The sequence below is a fragment of the Rhinoraja longicauda genome, chromosome 21 (assembly GCF_053455715.1).
Source record: "Rhinoraja longicauda isolate Sanriku21f chromosome 21, sRhiLon1.1, whole genome shotgun sequence".
Classification (NCBI taxonomy): Eukaryota; Metazoa; Chordata; class Chondrichthyes; order Rajiformes; family Arhynchobatidae; genus Rhinoraja; species Rhinoraja longicauda.
Genome location: NC_135973.1, coordinates 1,795,515 through 1,818,343, shown reverse-complemented (window position 1 = coordinate 1,818,343; position 22,829 = coordinate 1,795,515). Strand labels below are relative to the sequence as shown.

Genomic DNA, 22,829 nt, shown 5'->3' with positions numbered 1-22,829 from the left:
ATCACAGAACCACCGCAACCACAGAAGAGTTGGAAAATAGTTTATTTGAGAAAAGTTGGAAAATAGTTTATTATAAGAGATTATTTGGGAAGTTATTATTTTATTCTCTCCAACACAGAAAATGTGAAGCTGCAAAATGGAATCTGGATAGACACAAAGAGCTGGAGTAACTCAGCGGGTCAGGCAGCATCTCTGGAGAGAAGGAATGGGTGACATTTCGGGTCGAAACCCTTCTTCAGACTATTAAAAGCCATTCGGCCCTCGACCCGAAACATCACCCATTCCTTCTCTCCCGAGATGCTGCCTGACCCGCTGAGTTACTCCAGCATTTTGTGTCTACCTTCGATTTTAACCAGCATCTGCAGTTTTTTTTCCATAAAGCTGGCTTTATTCCAAGGCTATTTTTAATCCTATCCCTTTTTTGCTGAGTTGCTCTGAAATGTTCAGCCCATAAATTCTTGGACATTAACTTGCAGTGTGTAATGTTTAGAAGACTGCAGCTGTTTTACCAAGCGTTACATGACCCCCATTAACATTATTGGAGTTGTGAACAGCGTAATTTGTGCAAACTTACTTTATTATGAGCACAATTTAAACCAGACTCAAGATTTCAAGATTCAAGATTCAATTTATTGTCAAGTCAAGTCAATTTTATTTGTATAGCACATTTAAAAACAACTCACGTTGACCAAAGTGCTGTACATCAGTTCAGGTACTAAGAACGAACATACAATGGCACACAAACATAACAGCACATACATAAACAGTTCACAGCGCCCCCTCAGAGGGCCTCAAACGCTAGGGAGCAGAAATAGGTTTTGAGCCTGGACTTAAAGGAGTCGATGGAGGGGGCAGTTCTGATGGGGAGAGGGATGCTGTTCCACAGTCTAGGAGCTGCAACCACAAAAGCGCGGTCACCCCTGAGCTTAAGTCTAGACCGCGGGATAGTCAGTAGCCCCAAGTCGGCCGACCTGAGGGACCTGGAGATAGAGTGGTGGGTTAGAAGAGTTTTGATATAGGGGGGGGGGGGAAGCCCGTTTAGGGCTTTGTATGCGAATAGGAGGAGTTTGAAGTTGATTCTGTACTGTACTGGGAGTCAGTGGAGAGAGGCCAGAATCGGGTGATGTGGTCCCTTTTACGGGTACCCGTCAGGAGTCTCGCTGTGGCGTTTTGGACCAATTGCAGGCCTGTTGTCACGCATACCAATTAAGGTACAGTGAAATTTGAGTTACCACACAGCCATACTAAGTGAAAAGCAACAAGACACACAGCCACATAAAATAAAATTTAACATGAACATCCACCACAGCGGATTCCACATTCCTCACTGTGGTGGAATGTAATAAAGTCCAATCATCTTCCTCTTTGTTCTCCAGCGGTCAGGGCTGTTTGGTTTGGAGCTAGTTTATTCTGGGCTCTTGAACGAACGATTGTTTAACTGATGAATATGAAGATATATTGAGTGTAAATATAATTACAAACCAGCATCCCATTTATACAATGGGGACGATAACTTTTTATTATTGAGTGGCGCGATGATTCTCGTGTGACTTTGTTGTCCAGGAAAATGGATTGTTTGAGATAACCTGAGGAACAGGGTCATTGAAGTCTCTGAGCATTAACCCTTTGTTCTTCCATGAGTTGAATGGATGACATAGGAATAGGATTAGAATTATTAGTGAAAATCTCCAGCTGCAATCACCTAATGTCGCTACTGCAGCGGTGGATTCCAGACATTGGTGTCAGTAATACTCTCCCCTGCACTGTTCTCTGTTTTTCACCCTTCTCCGACATCAGTTTCAAACATCTCTGACCTGGCAATAACCAGAGGGTTAACCTATGATGAGCGTTTGTCGGCATTGGGCCTGTACTCGCTGGAGTTTGGAAGGATGAGGGGGGACCTCATTGAAACGTACAGAATAATGAAAGGCTTGGATAGAGTGGATGTGGAGAGGATGTTTCCACCAGTGGGAGAGTCTTGGACTAGAGGTCATAGTTAGATCTTTTAGGAAGGAGATGAGGAGGAATTTCTTTAGTCAGAGGGTGGTGAATCTGTGGAATTCATCACCACAGAAGGCTGTGGAGGCCAAGTCAGTGGATATCTTTTTAAGGCAGAGATAGATAGATTCTTGATTAGTACGGGTGTCAGAGGTTATGGGGAGAAGGCAGGAGAATGGAGGGGGAGATAGATCAGCCATGATTGACCAGCAGAGTAGACTGATGAGCAGAATGGCCTAATTTTGCTTCTATCCCTTATGAGTTTATAAATTTATGCATAAAATCTTACATCATAACTCGTGAACGTGAGATTAGCTGGGTATCTAATCTCACGTTCACGAGTTATGATGTGAGATTCTCCCCGTGACCTGCGTGGGTTTTCTCCGAGATGTTCGGTTTCCTCCCACACTCCAAAGACGTGCAGGTTTGTAGGTTAATTGGCTTTGTGTAAATGCAAATTGTCCCTGATGTGTGTAGGATAGTGTTAGTGTGCGGGGATCGCTGGTCGGCGTGGACTCGGTGGGCCGAAGGGCCTGTTTCCGTGCTGTATCTCTAAACTAAATTGAAAACTAAACACCCCATAAAATATTTAATCAACATTTTTTCTTTGGTATTATTATCTTAAATTATGTTATCATTTACTTTTAAGGAATGTGCTTATTCCTTTAATTTGAAAGAGAGAATTTTAAAAAAGGTTATTCATTTTTATAATGAGAGGAATTGGCATATATGTATTAAATAAATCATTTTCTGGTGATTTTACTTTTCCTTGCACCTTTGGGCAGTAATGTAAAAATCGTTCGCGATCTCACCAAAATGGTTTTCGTTGAACTGAACCGCACGTCATAAAGTCTGATGATTCCAACAAATGCCATTTCACAACCTGGTTTTACGTGACCTATGTCAAATCTCATCTTGGTGACAACCTGACCTTTAGATTAGTTCCCTTTTCTTAGTTTCATCATGTCATCTGAAAATCCGATAACTGCCAGTTACTTGCTCAAAAAGATATCCCAGTAAAACAAAAACAACTGGCCTCACATTTCCACTGCTGTTTAGTTCTACTGCAGTGTGCAGCTGAATTCTCTGTCATTCACCTATTTGGTGAGTTATTTTCCATTGGTGTTTAAGTGCCTGGGGACTGGCGTTCGCTAACTGAGCGAATGTTCGTGCCGACACCGATTGATCACAGTTGAATACTAAGGAATATATCACAGCGTCTTGCAGTTTTCTCAAAAAGGGTCAGGTATTCGCATGGACTGTAGCCTGGTAAATTTACACAGAATTTGACATGGGCTTGTGTCCAGACCCGAAGCAGAATACGCACGGTGGCGCAGCGGTAGAGTTGCTACCCCACAGCGCCAGAGACCCGGGTTCGATCCCGACTACGGATGCTGTCTGTACGAAGTTTGTACGTTCTCCCCGTGACCTGCGTGGGTTTTTCTCCGAGATCTTCGGTTTCCTCCCACACTCCAAAGACGTACAGGTTTGGAGGCTAATTGGCTTGGTGTAAATGTAAAATTGTCCCTAGCGTGTGTAGGATAGTGTTCGTGTGCGGGGATTGCTGGTCGGTACAGACTCGGTGGGCTGAAGGGCCTGTTTCCGCGTTGTATCTCTAATATAAACTGAACTAAATGCAAGCTGTAGATCAAAGGGTCACCTGAAAATGCCATTTAGAGTCACAGAGTCGTTCAGCATGGACACAGGCTATTTAGAGTCATAGAGTCGTTCAGCATGGACACAGGCTATTTAGAGTCACAGAGTCGTTCAGCGTGGACACAGGCTATTTTTCCCAACTTGGCCATGCCGAAAAAAAAGTCCCATCTCAGCTAATTCCGTTTATCCACATTTGGTCCATACCCTCCAAATCATTCCTATCCTTGTATCTGTCCAAACGTCTTTTAGATGTTATTATTGTACCAACCAATGACTTCTGCCACCCCGGTCATTCCTTCTTCTCCCTGCTCCTGTCCGACAGAAGGTACAGAAGCTTGAAAGCGCGCACCACCACACTCAGGAACAGCATCTTCCCCTCTGTGATCAGCCTTCTGAACGGCCCTTCCACAAGCTAGGGCACTGTCCGATTCACCTCTACCCCATCGCGGACATTGGACTTTGCCTCTGGAACTGATGCGCTACAATGTTAGAGAGAGTTAGATAGAGCTCTAGGGGCTAGCGGAGTCAAGGGATATGGGGAGAAGGCAGGCACGGGTTATTGATTGTAGATGATCAGCCATGATCACAATGAATGGCGGTGCTGGCTCGAAGGGCCGAATGGCCTCCTCCTGCACCTATTTTCTATGTTTCTATGTTTCTAATGCTGAGAACTATATTCTGCACTCTGTATCTTCCCCTTTGCTCCACCTGTTGTACTTGAGTTTGACTTGATTGTGTTTATGTCTAGTATTGTCTAATTTGATTGGATGGCGTGCTATACAAATCGTTTCGATGCACCGATACCCACAGCAATAATAAAGCTAAACTGCTCCTTTTGGCAGCTCAATTCGTAGACCCACCAACCTCTGTGTGAAACCTTGCTCCTCCGGTTCTTATTACATCTTTCTCGCTTTCTCCAGAATTGTGTGCCCTCGAACTCTACCCTGGGAAGAGTACTGTGCATCTATTCCTCTCATGATTTTAGAAGGATGAGAGGAGATCTTATCGAAACGTATAAGATTATTAAGGGGTTGGACACGTTAGAGGCAGGAAACATGTTCCCAATGTTGGGGGAGTCCAGAACCAGGGGGCCACAGTTTAAGAATAAGGGGTAGGCCATTTAGAACGGAGATGAGGAAAAACGTTTTCAGTCAGAGAGTTGTGAATCTGTGGAATTCTCTGCCTCAGAAGGCAGTGGAGGCCAATTCACTGAATGCATTCAAGAGAGAACTAGATAGAGCTCTTAAGGATAGCGGAGTCAGGGGGTATGGGGAGAAGGCAGGAACGGGGTACTGATTGAGAATGATCAGCCATGATCACATTGAATGGCGGTGCTGGCTCGAAGGGCCGAATGGCCTCCTCCTGCACCTATTGTCTATTGTCTATTGTCTATCTCGACAAGATCACCCCTCACCCTCCTCCTCTCTAAAGAATAAAGTCCCAGTCTACCCAACCTCTCTCTGTAGCTCAGGCCCTCGAATCCTGGCAACGTCCTCATAAATTCTCTCTGTACCCATTACCTCTCAACGGCATCTTTCCCACGGCAGAAACGACCGAGACAAGATGAGATCAGTTTAACTTGGGATCATGCTTGGCACAAACATCGTGAGCCGTAGGGCCTGTTCCTGTGCTCTACGGTTCTATGTAAGATCGCAGTTGCTGAGGTTAGTCTTGTGTAGTATTCCAGAAACCGATGGTTGCTGTGACAAAAATCTGTTCTTGAAAAAAAAGATTTACGCGGATGTTGCCAGGACTAGAGGGGTGAGCTACAGGGAGAGGTTGAGCAGGCTGGGTCTCTATTCCATGGAGCGCAGGAGGATGAGGGGAGATCTTATAGAGGTGTACAAAATCATAAGAGGAACAGATCGGGTAGATGCACTTGCCCAGAGTAGGGGAATCGAGGACCAGAGAACATAGGTTCAAGGTGAAGGGGAAAAGATTTAATAGGAATCCGAGGGGTAACGTTTTCACACAAAGGGTGGTGGGTGCATGGAACGAGTTGCAAGAGGAGGTAGTTGAGGCTGGGACTATCCCATCGTTTGAGAAACAGTTGGACAGGTACATGGATAGGACAGGTTTGGAGGGATATGGACCAAGCGCAGGCAGGTGGGACTAGTGTAGTTGGCCAGTGTGGGCGAGTTGGGCCAAAGGGCCTGTTTCCACACTGTATCACTCTGTGACTCTATCTATCTGGTGGTCACGGTTTTCAGGCTCTTATACGGTCATGCACCTCACAGCTAGAAAATAAATGAGAAATGCTGCTCCTTAATCTGTCTCCGTCTGAGCACTGATTACAAAAAAAACTTAACAGTCATTGGCAAATAAATTTCAAGTGACCTCAAAGAAAGAACAAAAAATTCATGCATTTTAGATCTGAGGCTCTTTTGTTTTCATGATGCAATGGACTGTAAACTACAGATTGGAGCATCAACACTGAATAATCCATGCCTAGACACAACATGCTGGAGTAACTCAGCTGGACAGGCAGCATCTCTGGAGAGAAGGAATGGGCAACGTTTCAGGTCTTCAGACTGATCCGTGTGAGGTGTCTTGGACATGGGTGGGGAGTAGGGAGGGATTGGACCAGGGGGGATAGGATGGAGTCGAGGTATGTGGGAATTAATTCAGTGGGACTTCTACAGGCCGAAACATTGGGTCTGCCAGGGCAGTCCTGTTTAGGACGGAGATGAGGAAAACTTTTTCAGTCAGAGAGTTGTGAATCTGTGGAATTCTCTGCCTCAGAAGGCAGTGGAGGCCAATTCTCTGAATGCATTCAAGAGAGAGCTGGATAGAGCTCTTAAGGATAGTGGAGTCAGGGGGTATGGGGAGAAGGCAGGAACGGGGTACTGATTGAGAATGATCATCCATGATCACATTGAATGGCGGTGCTGGCTCGAAGGGCCGAATGGCCTCCTCCTGCACCTATTGTCTATTGTGGATTTTGGGGAGAATATAAAATCTGGAACGATAACGTTGGAGGCTTTAGGGGGCAGAGAGCCGGGAGAGATGAAATTAGAAATGGTGTTGGTGATTAAGGTCTGGTGTTTGTCGGTGGGGTCATGGTCCAAGGATAAGTAGGAGGAGGTGTCTGAGAGTTGTCGCCTGGCCTCGGTCCGGTAGAGGTCAGCACGCCAGACTACCACAGCACCTCCCTTGTCGGCCGGTTTGATTATAACGTCGGCAGGGGTTGCTGCAGACTGAGCGGAGGGCTGTACGTTCAGGGGGGGAGAGGTTAGAGTGAGTCAGGGCAGTGGAAAAGTTGAAACCATGTTGATGTGAGAACACAACCTGTAATTGTTTACGGCATTAAACTGAACAGTGCATTTGTGGAATTGGAGAAAACTGACATTGTGAAAACGCTCCGTTGCACGTCAGTGTTTAGAGTTTGAAAGCTTTATGTTCCCTTTGCGTATAAAGCAGGGGTCATCAGTACTAATGGAGTATTAATTGTTTCCTGAAAATATGAAATACATGTTAGTTGTGGCTGTTGTTTGAACATCCATCCTTGTTAATTAATTCTATTTTATTTTCTGTCAGTTAAATGAGGTCCATTCGTCAATTTCACGCTGCAAGTTATCACCCCTGTTTCCAAACTCTGCCGATACCTCGAGAAGCAGGTTGTTGTTGCAAGGGGAACGGCGCTTTTATAAAACTTATTCCCCAATGCTTTTATCCAATTATACACAAATGCCGAGTGGTGACAAGATCGAGACTGCCATTGGCAGGTTACCATCAAACTGTTATCAGAGTAAAATATTGTCGACTTTATCTACAACACACTCGGCCTCCCCCCGCCTGCGATCAGCGTGCACAGAAGGCCTCCAGAGTCCCCTTGGACACTGCCCGTGTGTGTGTGCTCCCTCTCCAAGGGACATTCGGGCACGGACATAGACCCGGGAAAGGGGCAGGCGGTCGACTATGATGTGACCATCGACTGCCCGCTACATGGACCCACGAATGGCCATTTTGGCCAGACCCAGGAGCAAACCGACAGGGAGACCCCCAGACAATAGACAATAGACAATAGGTGCAGGAGGAGGCCATTCGGTCCTTCGAGCCAGCACCGCCATTCAATGTGATCGCGGCTGATCATTCTCAATCAGTACCCCGTTCCTGCCTTCACCCCCTACCCCCTGACTCCGCTATCCTTAAGAGCACTATCTAACTCTCTCTTGAATGCATTCAGAGAATTGGCCTCCACTGCCTTCTGAGGCAGAGAATTCCACAGATTTACAACTCGCTGACTGAAAAAGTTTTTCCACATCTCCGTTCTAAATGGCCTACCCCTTATTCTTAAACTGTGGCCCCTAGTTCTGGACTCCCCCAACATTGGGAACATGTTTCCTGCCTCTAACGTGTCCAACCCCTTAATAATCTTATACGTTTCGATAAGATCCCCTCTCATCCTTCTAAATTCCAGTGTATACAAGCCCAGTCGCTCCAGTCTTTCAACATATGACAGTCCCGCCATTCCGGGAATTAACCTAGTAAACCTATGCTGCATGCCCTCAATAGCAAGAAGGACCTCCCCCCCCCCCCCCCCCCCCCCCCCCCCCCCCCCCCCCCCCTCTGTACCGTGTGACCAGAGGTCAGGAGCAACGGAGAGATTATCTCTTGGGTTTAATGGTTTGGATGGCTCTGCCTTCAGGTGGGCTGAAGGGCTTGGTCATTCCCCACCTTCACAGTGTCAGACCCAGACCAATGGCAAGCAGCACCTCCAGTGCCGTCTCCTGCATTAAACACAGCTGAGCCTCACAGAACATAGAACAGCACAGGAACACAGACCCACCACGTCTGTGCCAAACATGATGCCAAGACCAGCCTTTATCGGCCCGCACCTGATCCATACCCCTCCATTCCCTCCGACTGGTCAGCACGCAACAAAAGCTGTTCACTGTACCTCGTTACACACGACAATAAACTCAACTCAACTCAACTGATCTGTGCCGAACGTGATGCCGACCAACTCGTATCTGCTTGCACGTGACCCATACCCCTCCATTCCCTGCGTAACCATGTGCTTACACAAAAGCCTCTTAAATGCCGCTATGGCATCTGCCTCCACCACCGCCCCTGGCAGCATGTTCCAGGCCCCGACTCCCCTCTGTGTAAAACAACCTGCCCCACACATCCCCTTTACACTTTGCCCCTCTCACCTTAAAGCTCTGCCCTCCCCTACTTAATATCTCCTTCCTGGTGAAAAGGTTCTGACCACCTCCCCCACTCATGGATGTATACCCTGCTGTCAAGTCTCCCCTCAACCGCTGGTATTCCACAGAAAACAATTCAAGTCTGTGGGAAAGGCTCCCGACCGGAAATATCGCCCATTATTGTTCTGCAGAGATGCTGCCTGACCCGCTGAGTTACTCCAGCACTCTGTGTCCATGTCGAGTCTTGGGCAACCTCTGCTCATAGTCAATGCCCTCCCATCCTGGCATCATTCTGGTAAACCTCCTCTGCGCCCTTTCCAAAGCCTCCACCTCCAGTGGAGGCCAATTCTCTGAATGCATTCAAGAGAGAGCTAGATAGAGCTCTTAAGGATAGCGGAGTCAAGGGGTATGGGGAGAAGGCAGGAACGGGGTACTGATTGAGAATGATCAGCCATGATCACATTGAATGGCGGTGCTGGCTCAAAGGGCCAAATGGCCTCCTCCTGCACCTATTGTCTATTGTCTATTGAGTTGGAATCCAAAAACTAATTGGACCTCGATACGTTCAGGAGTGAACAAAAACGTCAGGAAAATGTCTTCGATCCTCAGCTTTGCTGATCTGGAGATTAAACGTAACTGGACAACATGCGAAATTAAGCGGAAACAAAATGAGATATCCAATACCAAATTTATCATTTATAATTTACATATATATTGTGTAAGTTGCAATGTTTTATACTTCATTGTTTACTGTATGTCGTGTTGTTACATGCGAGCAAAGCTAATTCCTTGTATGTGTACATACTTGGCTCATAACATTTATTCAATTCAATTCAATTCAAATTTAGAATAGAGTTTAAAGCTACTGTGTATTCCATGTGTGTTCTGCCAGCATGATGTGGGATTAATCTACGAGCATTGACCATGGTCAGGGCAAAGCGTGAAAGTACAATTCTGGTGAGCTCTTCACGTTGTCCAAGTGCACAGAGAATTTTACACTGAGCATGTTACTACAACATTATTCATCGTTCTCCTGCTTGTTCCCATCAGACATGAGCTCCGTTGTGATGCTGTTCCAAGTATAACTTGGTCAAGCTGGTAGCCAGGTTGTGGTGAAGGTCTCACGATTCCACAGTGTGTCGCCTGAAGGAAATTAGTTCACAATCATGTGCAGGAAGGAACTGCAGATGCTGGTCTAAACTGAAGGTAGACACAAAGTGCTGGAGTAACTCACCGGGACAGAGAAGGAATGGGTGACATTTCGGCTCGAGACCCTTCTTCAGACTGAGAGTCAGGGGAGAGGGAGGCACAGAGATAAGGAAGGATAAGGTGTGAAAACGTGACATCAAAAGGGAACGGGACATCACAAGAGACAACGATGATGTCTCGTTTTCACACCTATCCCTTCCATATCTCTGTGCCTCCCTCCCGTACCGAAACGTCACCCATTCCTTCTCCACAGACGCTGCCTGTCCCGCCGAGTTACACCAGCGTTCTGTGCCTGTTGTTTAGTTCACAATTCTGCCGTATCACCAGAAGGGGAATGAGTTGTCAATTGTGCAGGAGCAGGTGAGCAGATACTCGGTGTGATGGGAGTGGCGCAGTGTCACGTGTGCGGAGAGAGCCCGTGGGTAAACGCAGGGCCACAGGGCCACCGGATGTGTTCTGCCTTTTGAGTTCCCTCATTTAGTTTTTTTTTGCGTTTGCATTCTTTTCACCAGCGTGCATCACTCTGTGCCAATCTGGAGCAGGCAACCCCAGTAGTATACTGTAGCTTTGTTGCACATCCTTCCTGCAGTTGGGCCCGCTCCTGACTGATCGTTGCCTCCTCTTGTTTGCAGTTACGGAAGAGTATATGCTGCCGACCCCTACCACCACACACTTACTCCAGCAACCACCTACGCGTTAGTACCATGGTAAGCCTTCCCTCCGCTCTCTCCCCTGACGTCTCACCACCTCGTGTCCCTTTACTCATCCCCAACACTAGCCCCGTCCTCAGTTTGACTTAATTGAATTTGTCTCTGGTGCAAACAGCGGCTAAAATGCCACATTAATCCTTCCAGTAAACTTGATGAATGTCTTAATTCCTTGGCAATGTAGTAGCATGTAAGTTATTATAATTCTCATTTTGCGAGCATCACCGAGCTGAACGTTTGGCCTAATGGAATAATTAGTCATTTTGATAATTAAATCCATCACTTTGTTTCAGAATGCTTTTGCACCCTTGACTGATGCCAAGACTAGGAGCCTTGCTGATGATGTGGGTATCGTTCTTTCTTCATTGCAGGCCAGTATATACCGAGGGGGATACAGCCGATTTGCACCATACTAAAATGACATGCCATTAAATCTTCAGCTGGGGGGAAAAAAACAAAAAAGAAGCTTTTTCGAGGCCTGGGAATTGCAATATGACTTGTAGTCCACCATTATAGCAAATCTAAACAAAACAAAAAAAGAGGAAAATACTACATTTTTTAAATCTTATACCTCAGATATTTTGTTCTGTGTATTTTAATAAGTGGGTGTTGATTTATGAAAGTTGCGTATTTGATTCTTGGCTAAAACAACTGCTTGTCCAACGGTGGCGAAGTCTTTGAGACATGAAAGTACCGGGAGCCACAATCATTGGTGCACTGACATAAGACGACCATCGGCATTCCCACCTGTTTTATAGCAACAGAAGTGACTAAATTGGAGACGTTTTTCCTTCATCTCAACTGTGTTTGGTTTAGTTTTAGTTTGGAGAAGGAGTGGAGGGAGGAGGGAGGAGGGAGAGGGGGGGTTAGCTGCATAAGCTGCTCGGTTTCAGAGGGGCAACCACTGCACCAACTAATCTTTGCTATCAACTGTCTTAAATTATTTACTATTTGTTCAAACCAAAGGTTATGTTTTCTGGATGTTTCTCAGCAATTGTACATAAGGTTTCAGTAACGGCATCCATTCAGTGACAAGATTCGCCGGCAGGCAAATATTCAGCAGTTCAATCATAGATAGGTCTATGTAAGTAAACCTGCTAGTTAGACCATCAATGAATATTCTTTTTATATAACTTCCAGTATATAAATTATTGATATCATTGCTGATTTTTGTAATATGGGAGAAAAAACATTCGAGAAATGGTAATGAAGCATTGTTTATATTTTTCTTTTTCCAGAAGGAAAGTAATAAACTATTTTCTTTGTACCAGTAAAAAATGTGTAAAAAAAAACCATGTCAAATAGTATAGTCGTACTCTGTTCTAGATTACACAGCCTATAATGTTTTAGAATTAGATCAACTGTTAGCTGTATCATTTTTATGGAATACATGATGATCATATTCAGATTTATATAAGCATTTTACAAGTATTGCAGTCATTAAGTGTAGATAACCATGGTATTTTTGTCTGCTTGCTAACTTTGGCGACATGACTGTTTCGTGTAAACAAACGGCAATTTTTCATTGCTTGACGGCTCGCGTTACTTTCGTTAGCTTTTTTTCCGTTTCTTGCGAGGGAGGCCTTTTATTTTTGGACTAGGGCTGAATGGCGAGCATTCACGATAATAATAATAATCTTACAACGGCAACACACAAAAAAAAAAGACCAAGGACGAGAAGCATTTTCGATGGTACAATGCTCGGAATAAATCACACAGAAAATTGGAGAGTCAAAATTCTGCCTCTGGGGGCCATTTCAGTGTTAAAAGTGCAAGGTGTCGGGTCAGCTTACTCGAGCGTCTTTGAAAAATTGCAGTTTGTCTGTGCAGATGCTTGAATACATTCACTTTGTCCTGTTGACCAGTTCCTAAGTTGGGGTGTTTGTTACAGATCTCCTTGTTTTTTGTAACAATGCAGCTTTAAAGAAAAAACCTTTTTCCTCGGCCTTTTTGCTGCAAACTCTTGTTTACCTTCCCCTACTGTGTACCTTACCGCGCACACTTGTAGTGACCATCAATCCACAAGCTGTGATATAGCTACGCAATTAAACAAAACCCGCTGGAAAGTGTTGTGGCAAAACTTTCTCCTTGTCATCGTATGTGCATGCAATATGATCAGTTCAACAATAACCATCAATAAAATTTCACAATATTGGAAAGATTGCCACTGTTGCCTCTCATTATTTTCATCCCAACAACTAGAAAATCATTAAATGATGCCTGAAGAAGGGTCTCGAACCAAAACCTCACCCATTCATTCCTTCTCTCCTGAGATGCTGAATTACTCCAGCATTTTGTGAAATAAATACCTTCGATTTGTACCAGCATCTGCAAAATCTATTTTCTTACATTAAATGATGAAGTCGTCTAGTGTTGTAAACTGGAGTTTATACCTTTGCAACATGGAGACAGTGCTGGAGTAACTCAGCGGGTCAGGCAGCATCTGTGGAGAACATGGATAGGTGACGTTTCACAGAGTGCTGGAGCAATTCAGCGGGTCAGGCAGCATCTCTGGAGAAAAGGAATGGGTGACATTTTGGGTCAAAACACGTGGTCAGACTGAGAGTCAGGGGAGAGGGAGAACTAGAGATAAGAAAACAGAGCCGGCACCGATGACAAAAGGAAAGGTAGAGCCCACAATGGCTCATTGTTGGCTGTGGAGAGGTGATAACAAAGGGGTACGAACAGTGAAACTGGCAGGATGAGGGACGGAGAGAGAGGGAATGCAAGGGTTACCTGAAGGGGTCCACATGGATGGCATCAGTGTGGCTCGGCACAATAATAAATGATAACCAGCCCAACAAACCATGGCGTGGAGATTACACCTGGGTTTGTTTAAGGCGGATGATCAGATCACACATTTTATCAACTTGAAAAGTGCAGGACCGCATAAAGGTAGAACAGCACAGCACAGGAACAGGCCCTTCGGCCCGCAATGTCCGTGCCATACATGATGCCAAGGCGAATCCATCTCCTCTGCCTGCACGTGATCCATTTCCCGTCATTCCCTGCATACCCACGTACCTATCTGAAAGACTCTTCAACACGGCTATTGTATCTGGCCCCCCCCATCCCCCCCCCCCCCCCCCCCGGCAGCTCACACCATCCACAGTGTAACATAAAACCTGGTACAACTCCTTCACACTGTGCCTGTCTCACCTTAAACCCACGGCCTCTAGTCTCTGACATCTCCACCCTGGTGAAAAGGTTCTGACCGTCTACCCTGTCCATGCCTGGCGGACGCTGACCGGTTGGAATGGGATGCTCCAGTAGGTAGAGCAATGAAGGATATCTTGCAGGCAGGTGGTTACAAAACCTCCGCAGTTGATTGAACAAGAGCAGCAAGACCTTTCATCGCTTGCAGAATACAATGGCGATGAAGGAAATGCCACCAATTTAAAACGAATTTGTTATCAAAGGGACATGCTCAGAGTGCAAAAATGAAGCAGGATCAGAATTGCAAAGATTTTTTATTTTGAATTGAAACGGAAAGAGAATTGAAGAATAATAATGAAAGGCGATTGAAACGATTCAGACAGGAGCAGGCAGAATGATTGAGTGGATGGGGACATTACATGGCAGAGAATGGGCATGTTTGCTTGGAGAAGTGGAGGCTGAGAGATGATCTGATTACTGCAGTTAAGATGGTAAAGGGGGGCGATAATGCACAGCATATCAGCGTGTCCCACCTTGAAAACAGGAAACGCAGGTAACACAGCCTGAAGAGGTAAGGGTTTTAAACTAAGTGCACACCTATTAGCCCAAAGAATGAGTGGCTTAGATTTTAAATGTGCCGTTACGATGCACAGAGCCAACTATTGGTGATGGGGCAGGCGCAGTGAGTTGGTTTCGTTTAGAGATACAGCCCGAAACAGGCCCTTCGCCCCACCGAGTCCATGCCAATCAGCGATCCCCGCACACTAACACTATCCTAGACACACTACGGACAATTTACACAAGCCAATTAATGTACAACCTGCTTGTCTTTGGAGTGTGGGAGGAAACCGGAGCACCCGAAGAAAACCCACACGGTCATGGGGAGAACGCACAAACTCCACACAGACAGCACCCGTAGTCGGGTTCGAACCCGGGTCTCTGGGGCCGTGAGGCAGCAACTCTACCGCTGCGCCACCGTGCCGCCCACAAACCAACCAAACCAACCATTTCAATCTCTGTTAGTAACCTCTCAAGTTATTATCTTGGCGGCATCCACCCAACTATCTCACTCCCAAATACGGGACAAGGTGACGTCACCGCCCCGCGCCCCATGTGACCTCATCCAGCCAACGGCCATGTGCTCCCGCTCCACCAATGGCGGCTACACTCCGACAGCCTACACTGTCCCGGGCCTACAGCGGCCCGCGGGCCTAACACGGGACAAGGGCAATCCCGTGCAGGACAAACCAATTCAGCCCAAAATACGGGATGTCCCGGCTAATACGGGACAGTTGGCGACACTATCCACCCACCAGTATAAATAATTGAGCAAAAACACGAAGTGGTGGAAGAACCCAGTGGGTCAGGCAGCATCTGTGGAGGGAATGGCCAGATGACGTTTCAAACATGCCGATTCACCAACTGCATCATTATGTTGGTTATTACAAATATCCGTGCTATTTTGTGCTGGCAGCAGATGAAGCCTTCTGAACGCTGAGCAGAAGGATGGCTGATTCAAAGATTCACAGGGTAAGACTCAAGAGTGTTTAATTGCCATATGTACCGGCAATGGAACAATAACGTTCTCACTGCCTGCAGCTTAATGAGCCCATTAATGCAAAACACACAGATACACATATAAAACAGGTGCTTCTCAACTTACGATGCTTTCCAATTCACACTGGTGCACACTGCAGCGACCAGCAGCGACCAGCAGCGACCAGCAGCGACCAGCAGCGACCTGCAGCGAACCGTTGCGACCCGCCTCTCGCTTCCGGCCAGGTGATCACCTGTATTCAATGCATTTCGACTTACGATATTTTTGGTTTCCGATGGGTTTCACGGAGCGTAATCTCACTGTACGTTGAGGAGCGCCTGTACTCAATAATACAATACATTAACAGACAATAGACAATAGACAATAGGTGCAGGAGGAGGCCATTCAGCCCTTCGAGCCAGCACCGCCATTCAATGTGATCATGGCTGATCATTCTCAATCAGTACCCCGTTCCTGCCTTCTCCCCATACCCCCTGACTCCGCTATCTTTAAGAGCTCTATCCAGCTCTCTCTTGACTGCATCCAGAGAATTGGCCTCCACTGCCTTCTGAGGCAGAGAATTCCACAGATTCACAACTCTCTGACTGAAAAAGTTTTAACTCATCTCAGTTCTAAATGGCCTCCCCCTTATTCTTAAATGGTGGCCCCTGGTTCTGGACTCCCCCAACATTGGGAACATGTTTCCTGCCTCTAACGTGTCCAACCCCTTAATAATCTTATACGTTTCGATAGGATTAGCCGTAACACTTGGCCATCCGTTCCAGTGCCAAACCCATGTCCAACGTGCAACCAGACGCGGTCTTTAGTTTAAGGTAGACACAAAATGCTGGAGCAACTCAGCGGGACAGGCAGCGTCTCTGGAGAGAAGGAATGGGTGACGTTCCGGGTCGAGACCCTTCTTCAGACATTAGTTTGGTTTAGTTTTTAGAGATACAGCGCGGAAACAGGCCCTTCGGCCCAGTTAGTCTACACCGACCAGCGATCCCCGCACGCTAACACTATCCTACACACACTAGGGACAATGTTTACATTTACACCAAGCCAATTAACCTGCAAACCTGCACGTCTTTGGAGTGTGGGAGGAAAATCGGAGATCCTGGAGAAAACCCACGCAGGTCACGGGGAGAACGTACAGACTCCGTACAGACAGCACCCGTAGTCGGGATGGAACCCTGGTCCATAGAAGATTCTAGATGGTGAGATAATGGAGAGCATTATTCTAGTATGTTTCACATGCAAGAATGAACCACACACAAATTCTCTGCTATGTAACAAAGCTCAATTAAACAACCTGTGACTCTGCCGGCCAATCTACTCTTCACATTTTCTTGGTCACGGCTATTGTTTACATTATTGACCAAGGTCCAAAAACCAAGCTGAGAAATTGCCAGTCTATTATTCACACATATTCCGAACAATTTGTAGCACAGAATTAATTGGAGTGGAAAGACCAGGCCAAAGGTGATAGTCCAGCCACTTGCTGAGCCATTGTTTGGGTCCCAGCATCCAAGTAATTAGAGACACACTAACAGCGCATGCTTAAGTTTAGAGAAACAGCACGTTATCCCACCGTCTCATCCACTCCCTACACACCAGGGGGCAATTTACAGAGGGGATGATTAACCTACAAACCCGCACGACTTTTGGATGTGGGAGAAAACTGGAGAGAACCCACGTAGACAATAGACAATAGGTGCAGGAGGAGGCCATTCGGCCCTTCGAGCCAGCACCACCATTCAATGTGATCATGGCTGATCATTCTCAATCAGTGCCCCGTTCCTGCCTTCTCCCCATACCTCCTGACTCCACTATCCTTAAGAGCTCTATCTAGCTCTCTCTTGAATGCATTCAGAGAATTGGCCTCCACTGCCTTCTGAGGCAGAGAATTCCACAGATTCACAACTCTCTGACTGAAAAAGTTTTTCCTCATCTCAGTTCTAAATGGCCTACCCCTTATTCTTAAACTGTGGCCCCTTGTTCTGGACTCCCCCAACATTGGGAACATGTTTCCTACCTCTAACGTGTCCAACCCCTTAATAATCTTATACGTTTCGATAAGATCCCCTCTCATCCTTCTAAATTCCAGCGTATACAAGCCTAGTCGCTCCAGTCTTTCAACATATGACAGTCCCTCCATTCCGGGAATTAACCTACTAAACCTACGCTGCACGCCCTCAATAGCAAGAATATCCTTCCTCAAATTTGGAGACCAAAACTGCACACAGTACTCCAGGTGCGGTCTCACTAGGGCCCTGTACAACTGCAGAAGGACCTCTTTGCTCCTATACTCAACTCCTCTTGTTATGAAGGCTAACATTCCATTGGCTTTCTTCACTGCCTGCTGTACCTGCATGCTTCCTTTCAGTGACACAGTAGTCACAGGGAGAACATGCAAACTCCACACAGACAGCAGCCGAGATCAGGATCGAACCCTGGTGTCTGGCGCTGTGAGGCAGCAGCTCTACCCACTGCCCCACCGTGCCGCCCCACGGCAGCTTGTCCCATCATTAGTTGTTTTGATCACAGCTAAGTTTACGTCAGACTAGTTGATGTTAATTTAATTTCATCGTTAATCAAAATTCCACTAAGAAGAATCTAAAACATAAGCCAACTAGATGGCGATCTATTTTCAATAAAGTCTCGTATGCATACACCCTGAGGGGCTTTATTTTTCTTTTTCCTGACCATTGCAGCCGGTGAATTGATGTTCTTCTCAGGAAAGGATTTGGAAATATCAATTCAGTGCTTGCAACAAACAGTCAAGGATCAGAACGCACCACCCAGTTGCTTCAAAACCTAGTCGCACGCGACTAGTAACGTCATGAGCTTTTGTTCTTTATTATTAAATCCTGTAAGCATTATATCTTTTTGACAGGTGTTCCACGGATCTCCAGCTGGCACTTGTGTGAATCTATGCTGAAACACCTTTAGAACGTAGAACACAGACAGATACAGCACAGCACAATGTCCATGCTGAACACGATGCAAAGCTTAACCAATCTCCTCTACCTGCACATGATCCATATCCCTCTGTTCCCCGAATATCCACGTGCCTGTCTCTGAAAGACTCTAAAACTGTTGTATCTGCCCCCGGCAGCTCGTTCCAGGCACCCACCACCTTCCGTGTGAAAAATACTCGCCCCGCACATCTTGAAACGTTGTCCCTCCCACCTTGAAGCTGTCAAGATTTGGACTTTATAGTTTGGAGATGGAGTGCGGAAACAGGCCCTTGAGAGTGAGCCCGCGCTGACCAGTGCTCCCGGTGGTGACACTACCACCATCTTATACACTAGGGACCATTCACAATTTAGTACCACCATTCAATGTGATCAGAATGATCAGCCATGATCACATTGAATGGCGGTGCTGGCTCGAAGGGCCGAATGGCCTCCTCCTGCACCCATTCTCTATTGTCTATTGTCTATAGTACCGAAGCCAATTAACCGACAAACCTGCACGTCTTTGGAGAGTGGGAGGAAACCGGAGCACCCGGAGAAAACCCACGCAGGTCACGGGGAGAACGTATAAAGTCAATAGACAATAGGTGCAGGAGGAGGCCATTCAGCCCTTCGAGCCAGCACCGCCATTCAATGTGATCATGGCTGATCATTCTCAATCAGTACCCCGTTCCTGCCTTCTCCCCATACCCCCTGACTCCGCTATCCTTAAGAGCTCTATCTAGCTCTCTCTTGAATGCATTCAGAGAATTGGCCTCCACTGCCTTCTGAGGCAGAGAATTCCACAGATTCACAACTCTCTGACTGAAAAAGTTTTTCCTCATCTCAGTTCTAAATGGCCTACCCCTTATTCTTATACAGACGGCACCCGTAGTCAAGATTGAACCCGGGTTATCAAATAAAATTTGATTCAAGATTTATTTAATCTGCTCAATGGTCTATAATTATACCTCGACCAGCATCACGGAACTAGATCATATTGCAGTTGGTGACACGGTTGTGTACGGGGTCCCAGGTGGATTACATAACAACACTGAGCATTCTGCAAACGCACGTCAGTGAGCATAAGGCAGATTGAATCATTCTGCATTGTGATATACACAATACAAATGCAGACATAGCAAACTGCAGGTGCTGCAATCATCAGCATCATCCAAACTGCTGTGGACTCAACAGATCAGGCAGCACCATTGGATTAGTTCTTTAGTTTAGAGATACAGCGCGTGTGGAAGCTGTTCAAAGGCCCAGCATTCTCCAGGGTTGTGGGGGTTGTGGGGGGTGTGGAGGAGGGGAGGGGGGGTGGAGGAGGGGAGGGAGGGGGGGGGGTGGAGGGGGGGTGGAGGAGGGGAGGGGAGGGGTGGAGGGGGGGTGGAGGTGGAGTGGGGGGTGGAGGAGGGAGGAGGGGGGGGTGGAGGGGAGGGGGGGTGGAGGAGGGGTGGGGGGGTGGAGGGGGGTGGAGGAAGGGAGGGGGGTGGAGGGGGGGTGGAGGGGGGGTGGAGGAGGGGTGGAGGGGGGTGGAGGGGGGGTGGAGGGGGTGGAGGGGGTGGAGGGGGGGAGGGGGGGTGGAGGAAGGGAGGGGGGGGTGGAGGGGGGGGTGGAGGGGCGGAGGAGGGGTGGAGGGGAGAGGAGGGGAGGGGGTGGAGGAGGGGAGGGGGTGGAGGAGGGGAGGGGGAGTGGAGGAGGGGAGGGGGAGTGGAGGAGGGGAGGGGGGTGGAGGAGGGGAGGGGGAGTGGAGGAGGGGAGGGGGGTAGAGGAGGGGAGGGGGAGTGGAGGAGGGGAGGGGGGTAGAGGAGGGGAGGGGGTGTGGAGGAGGGGAGGGGGTGCAGGAGGGGAGGGGGGTGGAGGAGGGGAGGGGGGAGGGGGAGGGGGGAAGAGAATTGGGCAAAAGGAAAATTTTAATTGCAATTAATGAATTTATTTATTAGCCAAGTATGTAAACATACAAGGAATTTGGTTTGCCAACAGTCATATAAAAAAGCAACAAGACACATAACTACATAATGGCCATTCTTCCCTTTATTCTCAGACTGTGTGGCCCCTGGTTCTGGACTCACCCAACAGGGGAAGGTTTAATTGATAGACGGATGGACAAAGGCCAGAGATGAAAAACCAAAAGGCTGTGAGCAAAGGAGAGAGGATGCGTGAATTGTGAAGCCAGAGGAAGGGATAGAGGTGGGGAGGGAGCAGGTTATAGGGAAAGGCAGCTGGGATTGTACCTGGAATGGGCCTGCCTGGGATGGTGGTGGAGGTCGATAGCAGAGTGGCGTTTACGAGGCGTTTAAATGAGCGCATGGATATGGATCACATACAAGTAGAGGGGATTTATTTAACTTGGCACTATGTACTGCATGGACCTTGTGGGCTGAAGGGCCTGTTCCTGTGCTGTACTGGACAGTTCTATGTAACTTACAGTGAGCTTGTCAAGATAGTGGAGTCTGAGGTAACCATAATAATGCAATGTGGAGTAACATATCTCTGACCAGCCAGCGTGCAACAAAGGCTTTTCACTGTACCTCAGTACACGTGACAATAAACTGAAATGACTGGAAAATATTTAAGACAATAAACTAAACTCATATTTTTTTTAAACTGGAAAGATTGTGCCAATCAAGGCAGAGGTGTTTAGCTTGGTCATGAGAAAACTATTTGCCATTTTCGAAGCAGTAGCTAAAAATGTTCACTACGATTGTAACCTCAGGTCAACTGTGATAAGGGGACAGGTAATGATGATTTGCTAAAGTTTCCGTCGAGATGTGGTGCTTATTATTCATGTATGCACAGCAAACCACTTTCAGATGACAGATGCCTTAGACAATGATGCTTTAAAATAAAATCTGCACCGCCCAGCCTGCCTGCAAGCTCGGCTCTGAGTGCAGATGTGTTTATAATAATCTTACACCCGGCATAACGTTTCTCTGGGGAACTGGTATAACGACAAAACTAGAACAAGCTTGAAGACAGTGATTTTTTTTCCAACAAATGTCGAGGTCTTGGTGAACTCAAATCAATTAAACTAAACCTGTGTCATTAAACTTGAGTCAATTGCCTGACTTTCAAACTACCCTGCTGGATTATCATAAACGGGAAGCATTCACTTTCTTTTACGAAGTTGGTATAAAGAAGCCTTCTAGTTGATACCTAATGTAGACCAGTTTAAATGAGAATCACCTGGTGGATAAATAAACACATTGACTATTGTAGCACACTTCCAAAGGCGTGCAGGTTTGTAGGTTAATTGGGAATGGGCATTGTCCCTATTGGGGAGGGTAGGACTAGTATGTGGGTGATCGTTTCCACGCTGCATCTCTAAAACTAAAATTACGATGGGGGTGAATAGGCAATAGGTGCAGGAGGAGGCCATTCGGCCCTTCGAGCCTGTACGCACCGCCATTCACTGCGGTCATGGCTGATCATTCTCAATCAGTACCCCGTTCCTGCCTTCTCCCCATACCCCCTGACTCCGCTATCCTTAAGAGCTCTATCTAGCTCTCTCTTCAAAGCATCCGGAGAATTGGCCTCCACTGCCTTCTGAGGCAGAGAATTCCACAGATTCACAACTCTCTGACTGAAAAAGTTTTTCCTCATCTCCGTTCTAAATGGCCTACCCCTTATTCTTAAACTGTGGCCCCTGGTTCTGGACTCCCCCAACATTGGGAACATGTTTCCTGCCTCTAGCGTGTCCAATCCCTTAATAATCTTAAATGTTATATGTATATCCCTTAATAATCTTAAATGCAGAGTCTTTTCCCTGGGGATGGGGAGTGGAGGACAAAGGGCAAATGTTGGAGGAACCCGGAGCGCCCGTACACCCTGGCGGAGGGCAGAGAAGATTTACGAGGAGGCTGCCACCACACAGCGCCAGAGACATGGGTTCGATCCTGACTACGGGTGCTGTCTGTACGGAGCTTGCACCTTCTCTCTGTGACCACGTGGGTTTTCTCCAGGTGCTCCGGTTTCCTCCCACATCCCAAAGACGTGTGGGTTTGTAGACTAATTGGCTCTCTGTAAATTGCCCCCTAGTGTGTTTGGAGCGGTTGAGAAAGTGGGCTCACATAGAACTAGTGTGCGTGGGTGTCGAGGGGTCTGTTTTCGTGCTGTATCTCTAAACTTAACTCTCTAACACAGACTGGCTTGCCATTTTTGCATTAACATTCTTTAGAACATAAGCCTGTTTAAGTAATCTAATTCCAAGTACATTATGTATTCCGGTTCTGCTTTTTAAAAAACTGTTTCATGTCTACACTCAATTTTTATGTAATAAAACACATTTATATCTGTGCATCTGTATTTATAACTGGCAACGCCATGCAGTCTGATTCTTGTCACTTGCCTCCACTTTGACCAATGGTCGTTGAACATAACGAGCCAAGATGCTGGAAATGGATCCTCACTGACCAGACATCAGGTTCCAATACAATCTTCTTTTAATAAATATACT

The 22,829-nt window shown here is 46.8% G+C and overlaps 1 protein-coding gene across 10 annotated transcripts in view; it reads left to right on the top strand.

Annotated features, from left to right (window-relative positions):
- rbfox1 (RNA binding fox-1 homolog 1) overlaps positions 1-12,875 on the top strand; it is a 743,628-nt gene extending 730,753 nt beyond the window's left edge. For 9 of the 10 annotated variants that reach the window (XM_078417591.1, XM_078417588.1, XM_078417593.1 and 6 more), the window contains 2 exons: positions 10,646-10,720; positions 11,014-11,148. In XM_078417591.1, coding sequence (XP_078273717.1) covers positions 10,646-10,713 — 68 coding nt within the window. In that variant the 3' untranslated portion in view covers positions 10,714-10,720; positions 11,014-11,148. Of the gene's footprint in view, positions 1-10,645; positions 10,721-11,013 lie in introns of all 10 variants that reach the window. The other variant, XM_078417598.1, reaches the window with a different exon arrangement.
- Positions 12,876-22,829: the final 9,954 nt, after the last annotated feature.